We start from the raw sequence: 19,514 nt of genomic DNA on the forward strand, positions 1-19,514 counted from the left end.
CCAGGCAGGTGCCTGGGAAACATCTCTTTAAGTGAACGGACAGATCAGGAGTAAAGGTTGATACTGACCTGAGTTTGTGCCATGGACTCCATCATTATGTGCTCTGCATGGACTGGTAGATGGGACAGGCGGCTCTGTGGTTAAGTGCCCGCATCGCTGCCCCTCCACACGAGGCAGAGGCAGAGGCGAGGCGCAGCAGAGGTGTGCACCTCAAGGGCACGCTGAGCTGTGTGGTCTCTGTCATTGCTGAGCCCTATTCCTCTGGCCTCATGGGGCCGTGGAAGGAACTCAGGCAAGACAGTGGGGCTGTCACCCGGGTGTGCGGATGGGCAGCTTTGCTGTCTGACCACAGTGGGTCTGGTCCTCCATTCTGCCTTCCAGTGGGCATGCTGGTGTTAGGAGGACCATGAATGCAGCACCCAGCTTTTCTCAGACGCCATGACACCCATCTTCTTTCTCACTATGGCTGGGGGTGGGGACACCACCTTCCTGGGTTTAACTGGGAGAAAGTCTCACTGGGAAGTGCTCTCCGACCCCAGCCATCCGTGTACTAACACACCCCAAGTTTCTCCGACTGGACTCCTGCAGGGTTTCCCTGTTTTGCACTTGGTGGGGCGGGGGGTGATGAAGAGGGGCAGGTGGTCTTTGCTGGGCAGCCTCAACCGGCCATGACCCACTGCATTGTGCTGCCCCGACCCCCACCATCGCAGGCCCCCCAAGAGCTGACACCGTGAGCACCAGGAGGCGGCTCTGCGCAGCCAGGAGGGGTCGTCAGCCCCACCTTGCAGGACAAAGAGGTGCCCAGGAGACCCGGAGCCGAGTGAGGAACCAGCTCTGCTGCTGTGGCCCCACCCCCAGGCTGGCGCTTGACTTGAGGAGGGAAATCAGGAAATTCCTGCTTCAGGGACCCTCCAGGAATCCAGAGGTACCTGTGTCCCGAGAAGTGAGGGCCTGTCACAGAGACCTAGGTTGGACGGTCCCAAGAGCCTATCAGATTCTCCCAAGAACACTGCTAGAACTTTTGTCTTTAATCAATTGTCTTAAATTTCTTAGGCTTATAGAAAGCTAAGCGGATACTACAGAGAGTTCCGATATACTCCCTGCCCTGCCCGATTCCTCTTACTGACATCTTGCATTAATGTGCACCGGTGCTATAATTGCTGAGCCAATGTGGATATATTATTAACTGAAGGCTGCAGAGTTGGCTCCTGATCACTGCTCCACTGGTCCGGCAAGCACCATTGTGCAGAGCTTGTTTTAGGGAAGTGGACCTGAGCAGAGGTGGTTTGGCAGCTTTCCAGGTCACAGTCCTGAGCTTGGGACAGGAATCAGCTCCACTTTGCCCCCCCAAAACGGCTCTCTTCTTTGGTCCAGCGGTCACTATGGAATTCTGAAACTCTGAGCAGATCACTCAGGCTCACAGCACTCAGTATCTGCATTTGTAACATGAAGGGGCCCTCAAACCAACCCACACCTTCCTTTGTATGAAGACCTGGACCCTGACCAGCCCCAGGGCCCTTCAGAGGTCGATGAGCTGGGCCAGGCTGCTTGTATAGCTTTTCCTTACCACCCACAGTGCCCTGGGTGAGAGGTGCTGCTGTGCAGACATGCTCGGGGTGCACAGAAGTGGTTGCAGTTTCCAGACCCCTCTCCCCTGCCGCCTGGGTGGCAGTTTCACTTGGCTCACTCACTTCTCAGAGCAGTTCTGCACCCTGGTACCTGCAGCAAGGGGCGGGGGGAGGGGGCACACACTCCAAGGGGATGTGCTGAGGGGTGCAGCAGGCCCTCAAGCCCAGAATGGATGTGTGTAGAGTCCTCCAGCCTCAAAGCTGACTTTGGGTCTTGGGATGACATCACCATTTATAACCAGGCAAGGTCCTTGCTCCAGGCTTAGGCTGGGTGGGTTGACCTGCTATTTCGGGGCTGCCTTAAGCAGATTCAACTGTAACCTCCTTCAAGGGTGAACCACGCACCCAGCCTTGCCCCAGCACTCCAGAGGCTGTCTCCCAGACTCATCTATTTTGGACCCTGCAGCCTCCAGCTTCTCCAGAGGGTGATAATTCCATCTCTACTACTGATTTAGACTTCCAAACTCTAACCAAATGAAAGGGTGCAACGCAAAAATAATAGGAAGTAACTCACCTCCCCCACGGGTCATTTGCAATTCCTCCCAAAATGTATATTGGCCAGAAAAGAAATGCTAAAACCAGGTCAGATTTCTCTACTATTTGATGGAGTTTCAGAATCTGGAACTCAAATCAACACCCGAGTCTGAGGAAGCAGAAAAACCTGCTTCTGATTCCTGGGGTGGCTGGCTGGCGTGCCAGGGCTCCCTCCCTCCACCTGGTAGATCCTTATCATCCTTCCAGAGGCTAGGGTCCTCTGAGTTGCCTATGTCCTCCTGTTTGGATGTCAGGCACTTGCTGGCCCCAGTGACCAGCTGGGGAAGGCAGCGGCTCTCATGCTGTGCTCACGAGGCTGGGTGCTGCGCAAACAGGGAGCTCAGAAGGAAACCTTGCACCCAGGGAGCATTCGGCAGTATCTGGAGACAGGTCTTGTTGCCAAGCCTGGCGGTGTGGGGACTGCTACTCGGAATGCTGCTAAAATCCTACAGGACACAAGAAGGTCCCCACCTCGAAAATCAAGTGCGAAGCTGGTGAATTGGGCAGGAGACTAATTTCTGAGCAGGGATGGCGGGTGGGGGGACCGGGGGAGGGATGAACAGGAGCGGTGACCTCGGCCGGCAAATCCAGAGCCTTTCTGTGAAATGGGTGTCCCAGGGTCCACCGCACACTCAACTGTGAGTCAGCCACATCACCGGCCACAGCCGGGCCTCCGCTCCCCCATGGGCCGCGGGACGGGACAGTCTGAACTTCCGCAAAGCACACTCAGATCCCGTGGAGGGTGGGTGCCAGGAACATCGCTGACGGCCTCAGGCTGGTCACACAGCAGTGACACGGCCAGGCGCCCCTGCTACACCCCAGAGGCCATTCCGGACTCAGTCTGCCCGCGGGAGGGACCTGCCGGCCAGGCGCTCGGCTAGGGTCTGCACAGACCCCGGGTCTCGGGTTTCTACCCCGCCCCCGCCCCTTACAAGCCTGGGACGCGCTGCTGCCCTTCCCCCTCGCGCTCCAAATTCCACTTTCCAACCTGGCTCTTCCCTCCCGGGCCCTCCTCCCCGTCCCTCGCGCAGCCCTCTCCTCTCCGCGGCGTCCTAGCCTGTCCCACCCCTGGGCCACACGCCCCCGGCGCTCCGCGCCCCTGCCACGCCGCAGACTCGGGTATCCGCCGCGTCCAGCCGGGCGTACTGGGCGCGGGACGCGGGCGCAAGGGGCGGAGTTCCGGCGCGCGGGGGCGGACCCGGGGCGGGGGCGGAGCGGCGGGACGGGCACCGCCCCCCAGCTGAGCCGGGACCGGGACCCCGGACTTGCAGACTTCAGAGGCTCTGGCGGCGGCGGCGGGCGCGGATCTGAGCGCACGGCTCCAGCGGCTCCGGCGGCCCCGACTCCGGCGGCGATGGGCGGGCGGCCGCCCTGGAGGCGCGGGGGGCGCGCGACCTGACCGCCTGGACTCGGAGCCCGGCCGCCCGGCCGCGCCGGGTCGAGGGTCTGCTCGGTTGGCGCGGACGCGGGACAGGCGGCCGAGCCGGAGCCAGAGCATGCGGGGCGCGACGCGGGCGGCTGGGGGGCGCGCGGGGCAGCTGTGGCCGAGGCCCCCCGCCCCGGGCCCTGGACCGCCGCCGCTGCTGCTGCTGCTGGCCGTGCTACTGGGCGGCGCGGGCGCGCAGTACTCGAGCGACCTGTGCAGCTGGAAGGGGAGGTGAGTCCGCGCGGCGCGAGCCCGGCCCTCGCGTCCATTCCTCTCCCGCGCGGGCCGAGCGCGCGGGGGCTCGCGGGCCCGGGGGCCCGCTCTCCAGGCCGAGTGCGGTCCCCGCCCTCCCCCGCCCCCGGTTCTAGAACAAAAGAGCCCGCGGCGTCCCGGTCCCCCGGCCCAGAGGACGCCCAGGGGAAGGCGCGCCTGCAGCTCGGTGGGGTCGGTTCGGTCCGGCAGCCCGTTCTCCCGGCGCAGGATCGCGCGGGTCGCCACTCGGTTCCCAGAGAGCCGCAGCCCGGACCCCGCGACCGTTCACTAGAGGCGATCGGGGGTCAGCCCTCTGTCCCTTCCCGGGCTCTGCCCTCGACGAGGAGTTGCGCGCCCCGGGCCGGGAGGAGCCGGGCCTGCGCTCAGGGCCGAGCGGGAAGGGACTGACGGGTCGGTAAGGAGAGAGCGGCGGCTCCGGTGGTCGGAGACGGGGCCCTGGCGCTGACCGCGCGCTGACCACGTCGGTGCGGGCGGAGACGCGCGGGCGGGCACCTTGCGCCGGGCTAGTTCTGGGCCTGGTCGAGCCCCCCGCCCCGCCCGGTGAAGGTCAGGCCGCCCTTGGCAGCGCGCGCTGGGCTCGGCGACCCCCCTTCACGCCCTCCGCCAAGGCAGGCAGCCGAGGACTTTTTTTTTTTAACTGCAGTGTGACAGGCAAGTCACAAGCGTGGGCGGGGAGTGGGGGTGGTTGGTGAGAGCGCAGCTACTCAGGACGAGAACACCCGTCTACCAGGGCGCCGGCCGGAGCCGGCACCTCGCTGTCGGAGAAGACGGCATGTGCTTCGGAGGTTGCGGGTTCAAGAGTTTGCAGAGGAATGGAGATGCTAGCGTTGTCTTCTCCGAAAACGCAGTGGGCCGGGACTCCCTTGGGGTCTGGGTGTCCGGGCGTCCCACCGTGCAGGGCCCCTGAAACCCTGCCTTCTGGTGGGAAGACTCCCGCTGGCAGACACCTCATGCTGTGGGGGTGTCATGGGGTTATTTTGAGTGAAGACGGTTTTTCCGAGAAGGGCAGGGTTGTGCCAGGGTGCTGGGTTGTGCGTCAGCAGGGCAGCTGCTGGTCATCTTGGATACGTCCAGACCCAGTGTGCGTGCTCCTCCGTGGGATTTTCCCGGCAAGAATACTGGAGTGGGTTGCTGTTTCCTCCTCCAGGGGATCTTCCCCATCCAGGGATCAAACCCACGTCTCCTGCACTGCAGGCAGATTCTTTACTGCTGAGCCACCCGGGAAGCCCCCAGTTCTCTGTGGAAATTAGCAATTACGTTGCTCCTTTCTCTCTACTTCCCACCCATCCCAGAGTGAAGGTCCCGGTCTCCTGAGGTTGGGCTGGTGTCACCCGCCCTCTGGGCTACAGAAGGTCTCCCTGCAGCAGGGGTTGGTAGAGCTGAGACTGGGCCCTGCGCGGCAGATCCGAGCTCTGGGGGAGGGTTGGCCTGGAGAATGCTGGCGCCAGCACAGAGCTGGCTGGGAGCCTCTGACTCTGACACACTCTTCTGGGGCTGCCCTTTCCCCCCTCGCTGGTAATTAAACTCCTTGCTTTGCAGCCTCTGCTGGATGAATCAGTGCATCCCCAAAATGAGGCCTTGGGGTGTCCTGCTTCAGCAGATCAAAAACAGAAACCCAGTCCCACCCCTGTGAGCTTGAATTTCCAGAGGAGGAGCTGACACCCTTTTCACATTCTTGGAGGACCAGTGTGCAGAGGATGTCTCTGCTGGAGACCCGAGGGAGCTGGGGACCATGCAGGTGTTTGTAGGGGTAGAGGAATCCCTCTTCTTCCTGTGCATCCTCTTATCTACCTGGAGAAGCAGAACCACTTGCCTGTACCCCCTCTCCCTCCATCATTGCTAATGAACCCCTGGTCTTGGACACCCTCCAGTGTCCTCCACTCAACCTAAAGGTAGAAACTTGTCAAGGGTGGCTGCCGTGGCTGTAGAAGTTATGGGCAGGATCTGGAGCAGAGATAGGTCCAAGTGACCTTTCAGGAGCATAAGACACCCCCCACCCCCGCCCACCACCCGCCTCCGGTAATCGCTGCCCCTCCAGTTACCTTTTTTTTTTTTCTTTTTCACAGATCAGCTGACAGATTCTTACCCTGGTGCACCGGTTTGCCTGCTGATTCTATAGCGTTTATGACTTTTTATGAGCTGTTCTAAAGACGGCACAGGGTGGTGCAAGCCCCAATGCGCCGGGCGGTTTCTGATCCCCTGATACGAAGGGAGTTGCTTGTTTATGACACCGGCCACTCACATTTGACAGGCTGGATGTGTTTCTGGGTGTATCCAGACAATTAAGTAGAAGGGTTTGAAATCCCTCTCCCTCGGCCAGGGCAGGATGCGTCCTATCTTTATTAGGCCCTGGTCATAAAGGTGGACCATGAACTTTCCCACTGCGACGGGCTGGGCACTGCTAGTATGTCACACCTGGGCTGTCTCTCCTGCGAGGTGGGGAAATGAAAGGTAACTCCAGGAAGCAGAGCCTTTTGGTTTCGCCCTTGATCGGAAGTTCTTCCTGACTTTAGTCAACCAGAGACCATCACTTCCTTCTAGTGACTCAAGGTTTGGACCAGGCTGTGGGTATGAGTGGTGTGGGCTCTGCTGCCACCACACTGACCCGGTCAGATAGTCCCTGCAACAACTTGGAATTTGCCATCTTTCCCATAAAGGTGCTCCACAGGTGTGTGTCCTCCTGGGGAGTGACACTTGCCAACTCCCCCCCCCTTTTTAATGCATTAATTCAGTTAAAATAATCCAAGATCAAATCAGTTTTCTCAGTTCCCTAAGGCTGAATAGAACCATATATTTTTTTCCCTGCATCCTTGAGCTTCATCACATCAGGGCATAGTTATTTCATTTTTGCTTGGTTAGGATGTCACTTGCATGTCATATGAAAATCGTAAAATACCATCACCAGTGACCATTACCCATGTGTTTTGTGTTTGCACCTCCAGCACTTTTGCATTAACAGAAGTTTTTTTCAGTCTTTCAGTGGTGACTAGATTTTCCGGTAGGTACTAGGTAGACCGTGAATCTTCTACTTCAGCTGGCCCCAGGCTGAACTGAGCAGATGTCTGTCTGAATGGAGCTCTTGCTGTAATGTGACCGTGGAGACTCCTGTGCTGGCTGCTTAGTGGGAGTCTTGTTGGTCCTGATGTTTTAGGAGAACAAGAGAGAAGAAGCAGAGGTGGTGACTTCCCTGGTGGTTCAGTGGCTAAGACTCTGTGCTCAGAATGTAGGGGGCCCGGGTTTGATCCCTGGTCAGGGAACTAGGTCCCACATGCCATAACTAAGAGTTCACATGATGCAGCTAAAGGTCCTGTGTGCCACAACGAAGATAGCAGATCCCATGTGCCACAAGTAGGACCTGGCACAGCCAAATAAATAAATAAAAATAAATAATTTTTAAAAAAGAGAGAAGAGGCAGAGCAGAGCCTGTGCAGTTTCTGGGGATGGGGTGGACCTGCTAGAGGGTAAAGTTTGGGCACCAAGTGATGTCTTGTTTGTCCTGTCTTTTTGTTCCTAGTCCTCTTTTAGGTGGCGAGTGACTTGTTAGTAAATGGATGCATGTGGTCATGTGCACAGGCTGGTGGTGGCAGCCCCCAGGGCCTCGGGTCTACCGCCCCCTGGGCAGCATGGGCTGGCCATCAGTCCCCATGAGGGCCCCCTTCACCCCTGCCAAGACATGGGTGGAGGGTAAGCCCACCCCCGGTTACCCCCTCCACTGTTGAGGTTAAGGCAACTTAGTGAGAGGTACCCACAGCCTCTGCCGTGGGTTCTCCACTCCCTCGGCCCCTAGGGTCCCCTCTTCCTACTGAGAAGGAAGTAAAACCTTTAACGGGATGGTTTTTGTGGGAGAGAGAGTTGAGGATTGGTGCCTGGGCATGGGGCAAGTGTCAGCTGCCCCTCAAGGCTGGAGCCAGGAGAGGAGGAACACTGATAAAGTTTGTTTGGCTGCATAAGAGCAGGGCTGATTATAGTCATCTGTGGCAACCACACACCATTTAGTCTAATTTTGTCACCCAGCACTGTAATTACACCCATCCCCTCCTGTGTGTCAGATGAGCTTGTGTGAGTTTTATGTGGCTGTAATTTGTAAGTCTGTTCTGCGTGTGCGGCCCCGGTAGGCGTCTGAGGCCAGGCTGCCTATGACCCAAGGCCTTGGGGGTGGGGAGTGGGGTTAGGAGGGAGTTCACCTCCTTGACACCTCCTTCTGATGTGGTCTGCAGGGTGACTGTGCAGCCCCAGCCTGCAGCTGGCCGTCGTATGAAAAGCGAGGCTTTTCGGGGCCCCGAGCATGAGTCACCAACAGTAAATGCAAACCATATGTTATGTGTTTTCTCCTCTGCAGAAAAGGTTTCTGGTAACTCACTCAGGCCAGGGCTCTGAATATAGCATTGTTTATTTCACGTAAAAATCCTAAGAATGTGGGTGAACCTGTCTGAGATATGATCAGAACCAAATTTCATGTAATAAAACACTTAGTTGAAGTCACCGGGTTGAGTTCCAGGGCTGCTCGGTGGTCATGACGTAACCGTCACCACAAGCTGACATTTACATTACAAGTTTTGAGTAGGGGAAACTTGAACGTTTTTGATGGTTTCAATTTCTCGAAAACATAGTGTTACAACTTACTCAAGACCTGCCACCCCGAGAGCAGAGCACACTTCATTTTTTCCTGTTTGGCATTTATTAGGACTGAAACCCACTGAACTCCTCAGCAGTCCCCATCAGGAAGACAGGCATCCCACAGGTCTTTTGTGGTTTTTTTCCACGGTTCCCTCCTGTGTCTCCCCATGGAGGACCTTTTCTTGACTTGTGTATCTTGCTTTGATGAAATTTGAGTTTGTTTTGGGAAAAAAAAAAAAAAAGATTGGCAATGCAGGGTCTTCAGGTTTACAAATGAATGACAAAGCGGTCACATCATTGCCTTCAAGACAATAGGAACATTGTGTCTAATGGGGACCCTAAAGACAAAACTTACCAACAACCCCCCCCTCCCCCCCCCACCACCCCCCGACCAACCAAATTGCTAACGTTCCCTTTGGTTTAAAAGCTGCTCCCTGGAGTGCAGTCTTTATGTCTGTGCATGGCATTCCAGCCTGCTTCCTGTCACTTGAATCTGCTCCCTGGTCTCCACTCCACTCAATGGGAATCTCCCATCAAATGAGCTTCCTGACCCTTATTTGGTCATCTGGAACCTGGGTTGGTGCCAACGTCTTGCTGGTGTTTCCCTGTTTATTTTTTTGGAAGATCCGTCCCTTCCGTGTTTCCCACCTCCACGGCACCCGTCACCATCCCAGCTCAGGGAGAAACCCCAAGGACTTGGGCTCAAGGCCAATGGAGTGTCGGGGTGTTGAGAGGGCCCAGGAGCCAGGAGCTCCCACATGCACCAGAGTGCTCAGAGCCGGACGGGTGGGACCACGTGGCCGCACCCCCCTCCCCGGAGATGGGCCCTCAGCTGCATGGTGGCCACAGCGCCCACCTGTCTGTGGGCGAGGGGTGCTGCCGTGCCCTGCCAAGTTGCTTCAGTCGTTGTCTAACTCTTTGCAACCCTATGGACTGTAGCCTGCCAGGCTCCTCTGTCCATGGGATTCTCCAGGCAAGAATACTGAAGTGGGTTGCTGTGCCCTTCTCCAGGGGATCTTTCTGACCCAGGAATCAAACCCAAGTCTACTGCGGCTCCTGCATCGTAGGCGGATTCTTTACCGCGGTGCTCAGGTGCATCTCCTGACTGACGTGTCTCTCCCCCTCCACAGCGGGCTGACACACGAGGCCCACAGGAAGGAGGTGGAGCAAGTTTACCTGCGCTGCTCGGCGGGCACCGTTGAATGGATGTACCCGACCGGGGCGCTCATCGTGAACCTGCGGCCCAACACCTTCTCGCCCTCCCGGAACCTGACTCTGTGCATCAAGCCCCTCAGGGGCTCCTCGGGGGCCAATATTTATTTGGAAAAGACTGGAGAACTGAAACTACTGGTGCGGGATGGGGACCTCGGGCCCGGCCAGGCGCCGTGCTTAGGCTTTGAGCAGGGGGGCCTGTTCGTGGAGGCGACGCCACAGCAAGACATCAGCAGGAGGACCACGGGCTTCCAGTACGAGCTGACCAGCAGGCGCGCGGGGCCGGACCTGCACGCCCTGTCGGGTGAGTGTGGCATGCAGGGTTCGGGAGTGGCCTCGGAGGGGGGTCCTCTCCTGTTTGCTGTGTCTGCCCCCCCATCCATTGTCTCCTGCCCTGACCTCCTCCCATGGGGAAGAATCTCCAGGCAAGAACATGCTGCCCGAGTCTGGGCTTCAGACCTGGCGGGTCTGCCCGAGGGTGGCCGAGTCTGCCCCTGGCGTGCTGTGGGCAGTTTGGACTCAGGACGATGGCCGTGGGTCAGAACAGAGCCGTGACATGGTCCTGGCCCCTAGTACACTCTTCTTCCCTGGACCAGCTGTGACTGCAATGTGAAATGGGTGCTTTTACCATCCAAACTCCTCCAGAGTTTCTCCTGACACACGAGTTAGTGAGGTGCTCTGGGTGTCAGCTGCAGACCCCGAAACATTTGAGTTCTGGGTGGGAGTTGAGGCTGATTCCTGTTCCCAAGCTGAGGTGTCCTGAATCATGAGCCGGTCCCGGGTTCCCAAGCCGATTATGTGTGGGTGTCAGTGAGGACTCGCCCCTGTGGAGCGAGGGCACCAGCGCCGTGCCAGGCGGGGCGGCTAAGTGGCTGAGATGATCCGGGGACTCCGGGCGAGGTCCCCAAGGGAGTCTCTGGGTGACTGAGGGCTGGTGTGTTGGCTTCAGATTTTCCTTCCTCCTCTTTGAGGCCAGCAGACAGCTCTGCTGAACCCTGTGGGGAGAGCAGCGTTGGTCTCTGGAAGTTCTGTGGGCAGAAAGGAGTGTGTGGCTCCAAGGGCTCCCACACAGGGTAAACTCAGGGTCCTCATCATTTCATCAGGGACAGCCAGGCCCGGGGGACTGTAGCCCCGAGGCACAGATGGCTTTGCGGGGTCCGAGTGTGTGGGGTGGGGGCTGGCAGCACTTGGGTGCGCCATCTGCACCATCTTCCTCAGTTCCAAAACTAGTTGGTAGCAAGATGCCTCCCAAGGGGAAGGTGGGAGCTCGGATAAGCTTGGGGGCAGGTTCCAGGCAGCTGTTCTTCAGTGACCGGCTGAGATGATGGGCCCTAGGGGGTGCTTTGGCATCAAGTGATGGAGGTGAGGCAGGGGTGCTGCTCACACCCCATAGTGCATGGGGCAGCCCCAACACGGAGAATGAGCTGGCCCCAAGTGTTGGCATGGTCCCTCCACCATGGAAGATGACCTGGCCCCACGCGTCAGCAGTGCTGAGGTCGAAGCACCTGGTGTGAGGGGTGGACCAGCCCCAAGAATAGTATAATCTCCACATTTAGTGAATAAAATCTTCCACTGAGAAAACTCAGACCTCCTAGGATTTGAAACGTAGACTTTTCTCCTGAATGTGAATCTACAGTATATTGTCCTGTTGTTCTTGACTCCGATGATTTTCTAAAACCATAACTCTCTCTCAACCTAAACTGGTCTGTTATAGAGTTTCAGCGTATGACTGCCCAGGTAGGACCCCTCCCCCCAGGGCCTGACTGGGTAGGACCCTGTCAGGAATGCTGAAAGTGGCTATAAAATCCCAGGACTTGAATAAATCTTTAACCACAACAGCCTTTATCTTGATTACCAGCAAGTGATCACCGGGGCTCGCTCTGGTGTGTATGCATACGGAGCGGGGAGCCACTGCAGATAAACTCGTCATAAAAACAAAATCTGGAAAAACCCAGTCACCAAATTTGATGTGTCTGACTACGGCGATGGTTGGCCGAGGGGGCAGATATTAGGAACTCGCTAGCAGTCCTTTCACTGATTAAAATGTTGAAGGGTTGAGACCAATGGGCTACTGGTCACTTGTTCTCTCCGGCTGGAACTTTGTTCTACTTTGCTGTGAGGCTCCCACCAGATTCTCAGAGGCCATGGTGTAAAGGTCTTTCCATGATGCCACCTGGGTGATCTGGTCAGCACAGACTGGAGTCTCTGGTGGAAAATGCACAGTGTGGTTGCAACCTGGGGTGACTCAGCCTATGACTCAGCCCTGGGGACCTGAGACTTTCTCTCCCCTTCTCTGGGGCTGGGGTCTGTGCTTCCCCAGACCCCAGGTCCAGGTCTCCAGCCTAGGGCAGTAAGTGGATTTGGGAGAGCCCCGTGGGGTCCCAGAGAAGAGGCCCCATGTGATGAGGTGGGTCATCTGGTCACTAGCCAGGGCCCCACACTGGTTGCATGGCTGTGGCTGGACATTGGGCTGCTGGGGTGCTCTTGTTACCCCCAGCCATATGCTTGCCTGGCCCTGGAGTGTCACTTTAAATCTGGGGCCGCAGCGATCCCAGGGACCCTGGGGGTGATGGGGCGTGAGTGTCCATCTATCTGCCCAGTGGCTGGGGCGCTGGCCTGGGGCAGTATAGATGCAGTGACTGTCAGAACTTGAGATGGGGACTCAAGATGCTCCCAGGGTCTGGCAGCTGTGGGCCCAGCACCTCTCTGTCCTGAAGGAGGCGAGGGTAGCAGGGATCCGGGAAGGCTGGTCCGTCCCTTCTCCCCAGGGATGTGTCCCTAAGCTTTTAATGCCAGAGGAATGGGTACGTAATGTGGAATGCTGGTCCCAGCCATCTGGCAGCAGTGACCTCCCCCGGGACTGGGCGGGTTCCCAGAGGGCAGTGCCCTCCTGTCTGGCCCTGGCTCCATCTGGGAGACCCCGGTGAAGCCAGATCCCTGGTGTGTGGGCTATGGAGGTGAGCGCACGTCCTGGGGCCAAGCAGCCCAGGAAGCAACCTGCTGGGGAGGTGGACAAGCCTTCCCCCTCACCGATGAGTCATGAGTTCCAATTGGCGCTGGCAGGAGAGCAGAAGCCCTGTGGGCCGGGATCCCGGAGGAGGGGAGGTGTGCATGAGCCTCGCCGGCCGCAGCTCTGGGTGGTTCCGCCGGGCATGTTGACGGTGAGCGTGTCAGCCTCGTGTTCATCATGTTGCACAATCGGCTGCCTCGTATGAACTGAGACGTGCCGACAGCCAAAGAGGAGGCCAGAACAGAGAGGCAGGCGGAGACGGGGGCAGGCAGGCGGCAGGGGTCCTTCAGCCCTGGGGGACTCAGGATTGGGCTGCCACGCGGCCAGAGCAGGGGGACCTGCCCCCTCCCCTCCTTCTCCCACGAGGGCCTCGCCAGGCACCTGAGGAACCCAGCACTCCCTCCTCTGGTGCTGGAAAAGTCTGGCAGGATATAAAAGGCAGGCGAGCAGCCAGATGCAACTCACTAGGGGAAGAAGCTCCAGGCCACGCCCGGACCGTGTGCTGAGGCCTCACTGTGGCCCCGGCCGACCATCTTCCGCAGGGTCCCAATACACTTGGGTAAACAGGCACCGGCAGCACCCTTGTGGCCCAGTGGCCTGGAGGACCCATTGGGGTGGCCAGCAAGGGAGGGCGGGGGTGTTACTCAGTCTGGTTCTCAGGGACAGAGGTAGACCCCATCTTTGGGGTTCTTCTGGGACCCTTGATTCCAGCCTGTTCATTTCATGCTTGGGGAGCTGAGAAGCAGGGGAGGGCTGTGTGTGATGCCCACCTGGAGCTGGCCCCCTGTGTGCAGGTGAAGGGGGACGGCAGTGGTGTTTCAGACCCACAGCTGGAGGGTGGGGAGGGGCAGGAGGACTCACCCTTGTGCTGGCCGTGAAAGCTCAGAAGTGGCACCCATCACTGCTTGTGGGTGCCAGGTGGGGTGAGGCGGCCTGGGTCCCACAGTTTCTGATGGGCTTCACCTCTTCGTCCCCTTTGAAACCGCTCTGTTGATGAGTCAGAGGCAAATGACCCCTTTGGGGGGGGGGGTCCCTGCTGAGATTCCCCCCTTCAGGCACCTTAGAATATAGGAGTGGCCTTGAGGGGCCGTGGGAGATAAACAACAGCCAACAGAAATGAGAAGAAACTTGGTTATTTCCTGGAAACAGAACTTAATTTTTTCCCTGAAAATTTAGTTTCTTGCACCAGTGCTTCTCCAGCTCCCCAAGTCATTATTAAGATTACCTTTCATCTTATCCAGCTCCGGGCTCTTGGGGTGGAAGGTGTGGAGGAGACGGCTGGTGAAGGGGGCAGTTCCTTGTGCCTGTGGGGCCTCTACAGGGGGTGGCCAGCCTGAGTTAGGCCCCTCAGGGTCCTGTGGGACGATGTTACCTTGCAGCCTGGAGTTGGGATGAGCGCGGGGTTGTCGTGCCAATCAGAGGAGGCTCTCGGCTTAGGGAACACTGGCCACTTTGCCACCTGCACTTTCCTCCCTGTTAAAATGCTGCGTTTCCCCACCTGGTGAGGCTGGGCTGGAGACCCCAGAGGGTGTCTCACACAAGATCTCCATCCCAGTCATCCTTACCTGGGCCGTCCCACCTGCTGAACCAGCATCCCACCATCTGCAAACATCTCCTTGGGCATCGGGCTACCCGGAGCCTAACAGTAGGGTGCTGCCCTTCCCATCTGTACCTGCCATTCTCACCTGCGTCCCTGCAACCCCCAGGCTGGTCTCCTTGACCCTGTTTTTTTTCTCCACTTCATTCAGTTCATTTTTTACACATTCCAGAGTAATCTGCTCCATGTCCACACTCCCCTGCCCCTCCCCTTTTCCGAGAACCACAGGCCAGAATTCCACCCGGCCCCTGGGTCACCCCCTCCCCACCTTCCCCGCAAGGAAACGAGATTCGATGTGTCAGGAACCAGCGCATTCCACTCTGCCTTTACAAGCCTGACTCCGATTAATAATTGTTTCCAGACTGCTGCTGTTAGCATCTGCAGCCTGGATTCTCCACGAAGGTGCCTACACTTCTTAAAGCTCAGGGTCATAGAGAGTCGCAGGGGGTGCGGGATTTGTTAGCTCCGGCTGTCAGTGTGGCGCCAGCTCTTTGAGGCTTCGGCAGGAGGGTCTGCAGGCTGCTGCCCACCTGCCCCTGGGGCCACCAGGTCCTTGGACATCCTCCATGGGACTGGGCTTGAGTCAGGGCCCGGGACAAGCTTGTGCCACCTTTTTCCCCAGCAGTCAGCCAAGGTCCTGGGGCCTATGACCCACAGAAGGTGAGGCTCCAGGGCTTGGCGATTACACATACCTAGGCCTGCTGTCCGACCAGGGTGCATGGCCTGGGCCTGTCTCAGCTTCTGGACAGCTTGTGCCGGACCTCACCTCTCATCCCCCTGCCCTTGGAGTTTGCAAGGCCTGGCCCCAGGGTCCCAGATGGGGGCCTCTGCCCCTTGGGGCCACCGCCAGGATGGGAAGTTTCCCCACTGCCATGTCTCATAAGATACAAGTCCCCCCAGTGCACGTGAGGCCGTGCAACCCACTTTCCTCTCCATAGTGACCTCTGTCAGGACCACTGTGGGCAGGAGGCTCCCAGCAGGCTAGAGGTGGGGGACCCCCAGTTGACCACCCTCTTTTTTAGGGGAGGCCTCAAGGCTGGGGGTCCACACTCGTGACAAAGAGCCACAGGTGGGCAGAAGGCACGGGATTTGGAGCTGGGGCAGGAGGCGCTCCGTCCTCTCAGATGCTTCCGACGCGTCCGACAGGCTGTTCTTGTTCTGTGGCTTCTCCTTTTTCCTGATACCTTGGCAGAAGCGCCCATGAGTCATGCACTCGCCAGACTGGACTGGGATGCATGCACCCACCCCTGCCAGGGGCAGGACAGGAAGGCCAGTGCTCTGGACACGTCATGTCCATCCTCAGGGGGTCCCAGGATGCTGGAGACTCCAGGGTCATCTCTGGCTGCCCCCCCACACACTCTGGGTCCCGGAGGCCCCTCCTGTTCTCCTCCACGTCTCCCTGTCTCCTCCAGGGCCCCGAGTCACTACAGACCCTGGGCAGGTTACGGCTCAGCCCAGTTCACAGCCAGGCCATCAGACAGCTGTAGCTTTGTCCAGGCCCAGTGAGCATCAAGGCTGGAGACTGTGGGGCCTTTAGAATATGAAAGGGCCAAGGGAAGCTTGTCCTGGTGAGCGTTCATACCTAATGTTTCTGTTGTTAGGGAGTTTGGGCCCCTAGAAACAGGTGAGGAAAAGTGCAAAATCAGAGCCAAATGATAAACTCGTGTCTCCCCACATCCACTCTTGAGTTAGGAGCACCGTGGTCCCCAGGGGTCCCCCAAGTCTCGAGGTTTCTCTTTCCCCCGTCCCCAGCCTTTCTGGAGGGCTCCTGCCCATCTGAGTCAGCAGGTGGAGGGCAGAGTGAGGACTGACCTGGGGCAGAGGCCCACCGAGATGGACTGGTTTGTCTGGAGGAATCAGCCCCCTCCAACATCTCGGGATCTCAGAGGGGATCCTGTGAACTGGGCTTGCTGTGAAAGGTGTCTGGAGGGGTTTGGAGGTGGTCACCTGGTCCCATCGGTTAGACAAGGACCCCACCACTGAAGCGAGTGGACACGTCTCTCACTCCCACCAATGCGCTTAGCAGGGCCACAACCTCGCGGTGCTTCTAGATAGTGGAATGGGACCGTGGGGACAGGCACTGTGAGTGGGAGGCCCTGGCATTTCCAGGCCTGACCACTGAGGCCACGCAAGGCTCTTGGCCAGGCTGGTGTCAGGAATGCGGCTTCAGATGAGCTCAGGTTGGTTTCGGCACTGAAAAGCGACTTAGAGCCCAGTGGTTGCTTGCCAAGTGTGACTGCAGACATGAGCTGAGTGCAGTCCAGCATAAAACTTGACTTGCCCTTCATTTTCATGCCATCGCAGGCAGCCTAGGTGAGCCTGGAGCTCCTAGAGACATCTCCCCACCCACGAGGCGGAGGTCATGGTCTCGCTTGCTGGCTCTCTCTTGGCACCTTGATGGCAGAGGCCCCCGGGCCTAGACAGTTGCTGCTGACAGCAGAGGATTTATAGGATGTCACGTGGCCTGCGTGCTGAGGGCGGGAGGGTCTGTGTTCCTCGAGCTTCCACAGGCCCCATCTGACCCCGCACCTGGCTCTCTCCTCTCCCTGCAGCCCCGTGCCGCCCTTGCAGCCACACAGAGGTTCTCTTGGCCGTCTGCACCAGCGACTTTGGTGAGTATGCTGGAGGGTCCCACCATGTGGGAGAAATAAACTCCCTGGGGGGGAAGACTCTGCTTAAGACTGGGCTTGCCCCCCCGCCCCCGGCTTCATCACCAATTGCAGGTCATGGGAAAATGCCTTCCTTTCCACTCATTTAGAGTGACCCCCACCCCACCCCACCCCAGCCCAAGGGAAGGGACCTGTGTGCAGGACCGGGCGAGAGTTGGGAATTCCTCTTTAAGGTGGGAATTCCTATTTTAGAGGATATTGAGCATTTTCCTGCTTTGTGCTTGAGCCCAAGTCCTGGCGCCCCACCCACACCCAGGTCCCTTGCAGGCACCAGAGTGGGAGTTAGAGGCACTGGCGGGGCTACGGCCGAGGTCAGGGACTCAGCCTCCGCCTGTTTGTGACTTTGGCACAAACGTTCTTGGGTTAAGGGTGGCAACACTCAGTATGAGTTTGCTGGAACCGGCCCAGCGGGACTTGACTCAGCCCCCTAGGCTCCCAAGGCAGTTGGGGAGTGGAAGTACAATCCCCCTTCTTCTTTCTGGCCCCGCACAGACGGGATCTGGGGCCAGGCTAGGGGTCCCCAAGCTTGTGCCTGCTCTGTCCTTCTTCCTGTCACCTTCCTCTTCTCCAAGCTTCACCCTTTCTGTCCGATCTTGATGCAGAACCACAGCAGGACTTCGGTATTAACTGCAGTCATTTTTCTTGTTCCAACTTGAAAAGCTGGTGCACAGTGAGGTTTATACCTTCTGTTTCCCCCCACTTCTGTGACTGGACCTTGAGAGAAGAGCATCTTTGCTCCCCGACAGTGTGAGTGGCAGAGCAGCCCCTAGGCAGCCTCTTGTGTGTGGATTGCGCTTTTTAATGAGAATTTCTGGAAGGCAGCATTCAGGATCAGTTCCCAGTTTGGCTGCGGGGTGAGGGGTGTGCTCTTGGCTCGGTGAGCACCCTGCTGACCCTGTGGGGTGTGGGGTGTGCTCTTGGCTTGGTGAGCACCCTGCTGACCCTGCGGGGTGTGCGGTGTGCTCTTGGCTTGGTGAGCACCCTGCTGACCCCCCTCTCCTTCCTCTGCAGTCGTCCGAGGCTCCATCCAGAAAGTTACCCATGAGCCGGAGAGGCAGGAGTCGGCCATCCACCTGAACGTGAGCCGGCTCTACCGGCAGAAGAGCAGGGTGTTCCGGCCGGCCCCTGAGGGCGAGGGCGGAGGCTGGCGGGGGCGCGTCTCCACGCTGCTGGAGTGCGGCGTCCGGCCCGGGCACGGCGAGTTTCTCTTCACTGGCCACATGCACTTTGGGGAGGCCTGGCTTGGCTGCGCCCCACGCTTCAAGGATTTCCAAAGGATGTACAGGGACGCTGAGGAGAGGGGACTGAACCCCTGCGAGATGGGCACGGAGTAAGCGCCAGGTGACCACGGCCGCAGCAGTGGACACTCACGTGAGTGCCTGGCGCTCAAGCTGGGTAGGCACCGCTGCATTGCGGCCCCACGAGGTTCCAGCCAAGGACTCCCTGACGGATTGATCGGAGATGCTGTAACATGCCAACTAAGTTATTATATTTTTTTTAAAAAAGAAATGTCCATAGGAAGCAAACTCCCGTGTCGTAAAATGCCTTTGTGTCCCGTTTCGTCCTGTTTTCTGGGCACCTGAAGTCGCTCTTTTTAGCTGGTGTGTCGGGTGAAGTGTGGGGGCCGTAGCCCACCGCGGACGCCCGACACCAGGCTTGGGTACCATTCAGAGTTGTTTCTTATGATGGGAATTTATGGAGCCAGACACCTAATGGTTTTTCATTTTGTTTTTGGATTTTTAAAGGAGGGGCTTTGCCAGTCATCATCATTTTGGGGCTGCAGGGTGTTTCCATTCCAGGGAATAAAGACCAGCCTCTGACGGATCAATGGCGCGTCTGTCTTCGGCCCTGGTCAGGGGTGTGTGGCCCTTAGCTGGGGGTCCAGGTCAGATCTTCTCCTGGGGTCAGTGCCCCTCACCGCCAGCCCTGGTGTGAGGGACCTTTCATATTGGAGCCAACTCTAAGTGAGTCTGTTACCTCCATACTTACAACCCCTGTCTTTCTGGTGGACCAACCCCACCCCCTTCCTGTTAACCCAGATCCTGCCCTTTGACCTCAGCTTCCCCCAATGCCTGATCCCAGGGCAAGTGTCTAGATACCCAGGGGCTGTTCTGAGCCCCAGATCCTCAAGGATGAGTCAGTGTCCTACAGCTGCCGAAACAGATGACCACAACCCAGGAGCTTAAACAACAGATGCTTATTCTCTCACGGTTCTAGAGACCAGAAATCCAAAATCAAGGTGTGGGCAGGGGTGCGCTCCCTGCAACAGTGCCAGGGGAGACCCCTCCCTGTCTCTTCCAGCTTCTAGTGTTGCCAACAGTCCTTGGCCCTTGATCTGGTGGACACATCACAGTCTCTGTTCTGCTGTCCCTTGGCCTTCTTCCCTCTGAGTATCTCTGTCCACGTGGCCCTCCACTTATACGCCCAACAATTGCTGGACCCAGGCCCACCCTGATCCAGTAAGACCTCATCTTGATCATACCTGCAAAGACTTCATTTCCAAATGAGTTCACATGCACAGGTTCTGGGTAAGATAAGAATCTCAGGA

At 58.0% G+C, this 19,514-nt stretch overlaps 1 protein-coding gene across 1 annotated transcript; it reads left to right on the top strand.

Moving 5' to 3' along the window:
* The first annotated feature begins 3,443 nt into the window (after window positions 1-3,443).
* Window positions 3,444-18,794, top strand: METRNL (meteorin like, glial cell differentiation regulator). Its single transcript, XM_040244928.1, has 4 exons — window positions 3,444-3,819; window positions 9,609-9,994; window positions 16,850-16,909; window positions 17,978-18,794. Exons 1-4 carry the CDS (start codon window positions 3,659-3,661, stop codon window positions 18,298-18,300), a joined length of 930 nt encoding a protein of 309 aa, XP_040100862.1. The 5' UTR covers window positions 3,444-3,658; the 3' UTR covers window positions 18,301-18,794.
* The last annotated feature ends 720 nt before the right edge of the window (window positions 18,795-19,514 follow it).

The sequence above is a fragment of the Oryx dammah genome, unplaced genomic scaffold (assembly GCF_014754425.2).
Source record: "Oryx dammah isolate SB20612 unplaced genomic scaffold, SCBI_Odam_1.1 HiC_scaffold_8, whole genome shotgun sequence".
Taxonomy (NCBI): domain Eukaryota; kingdom Metazoa; phylum Chordata; class Mammalia; order Artiodactyla; family Bovidae; genus Oryx; species Oryx dammah.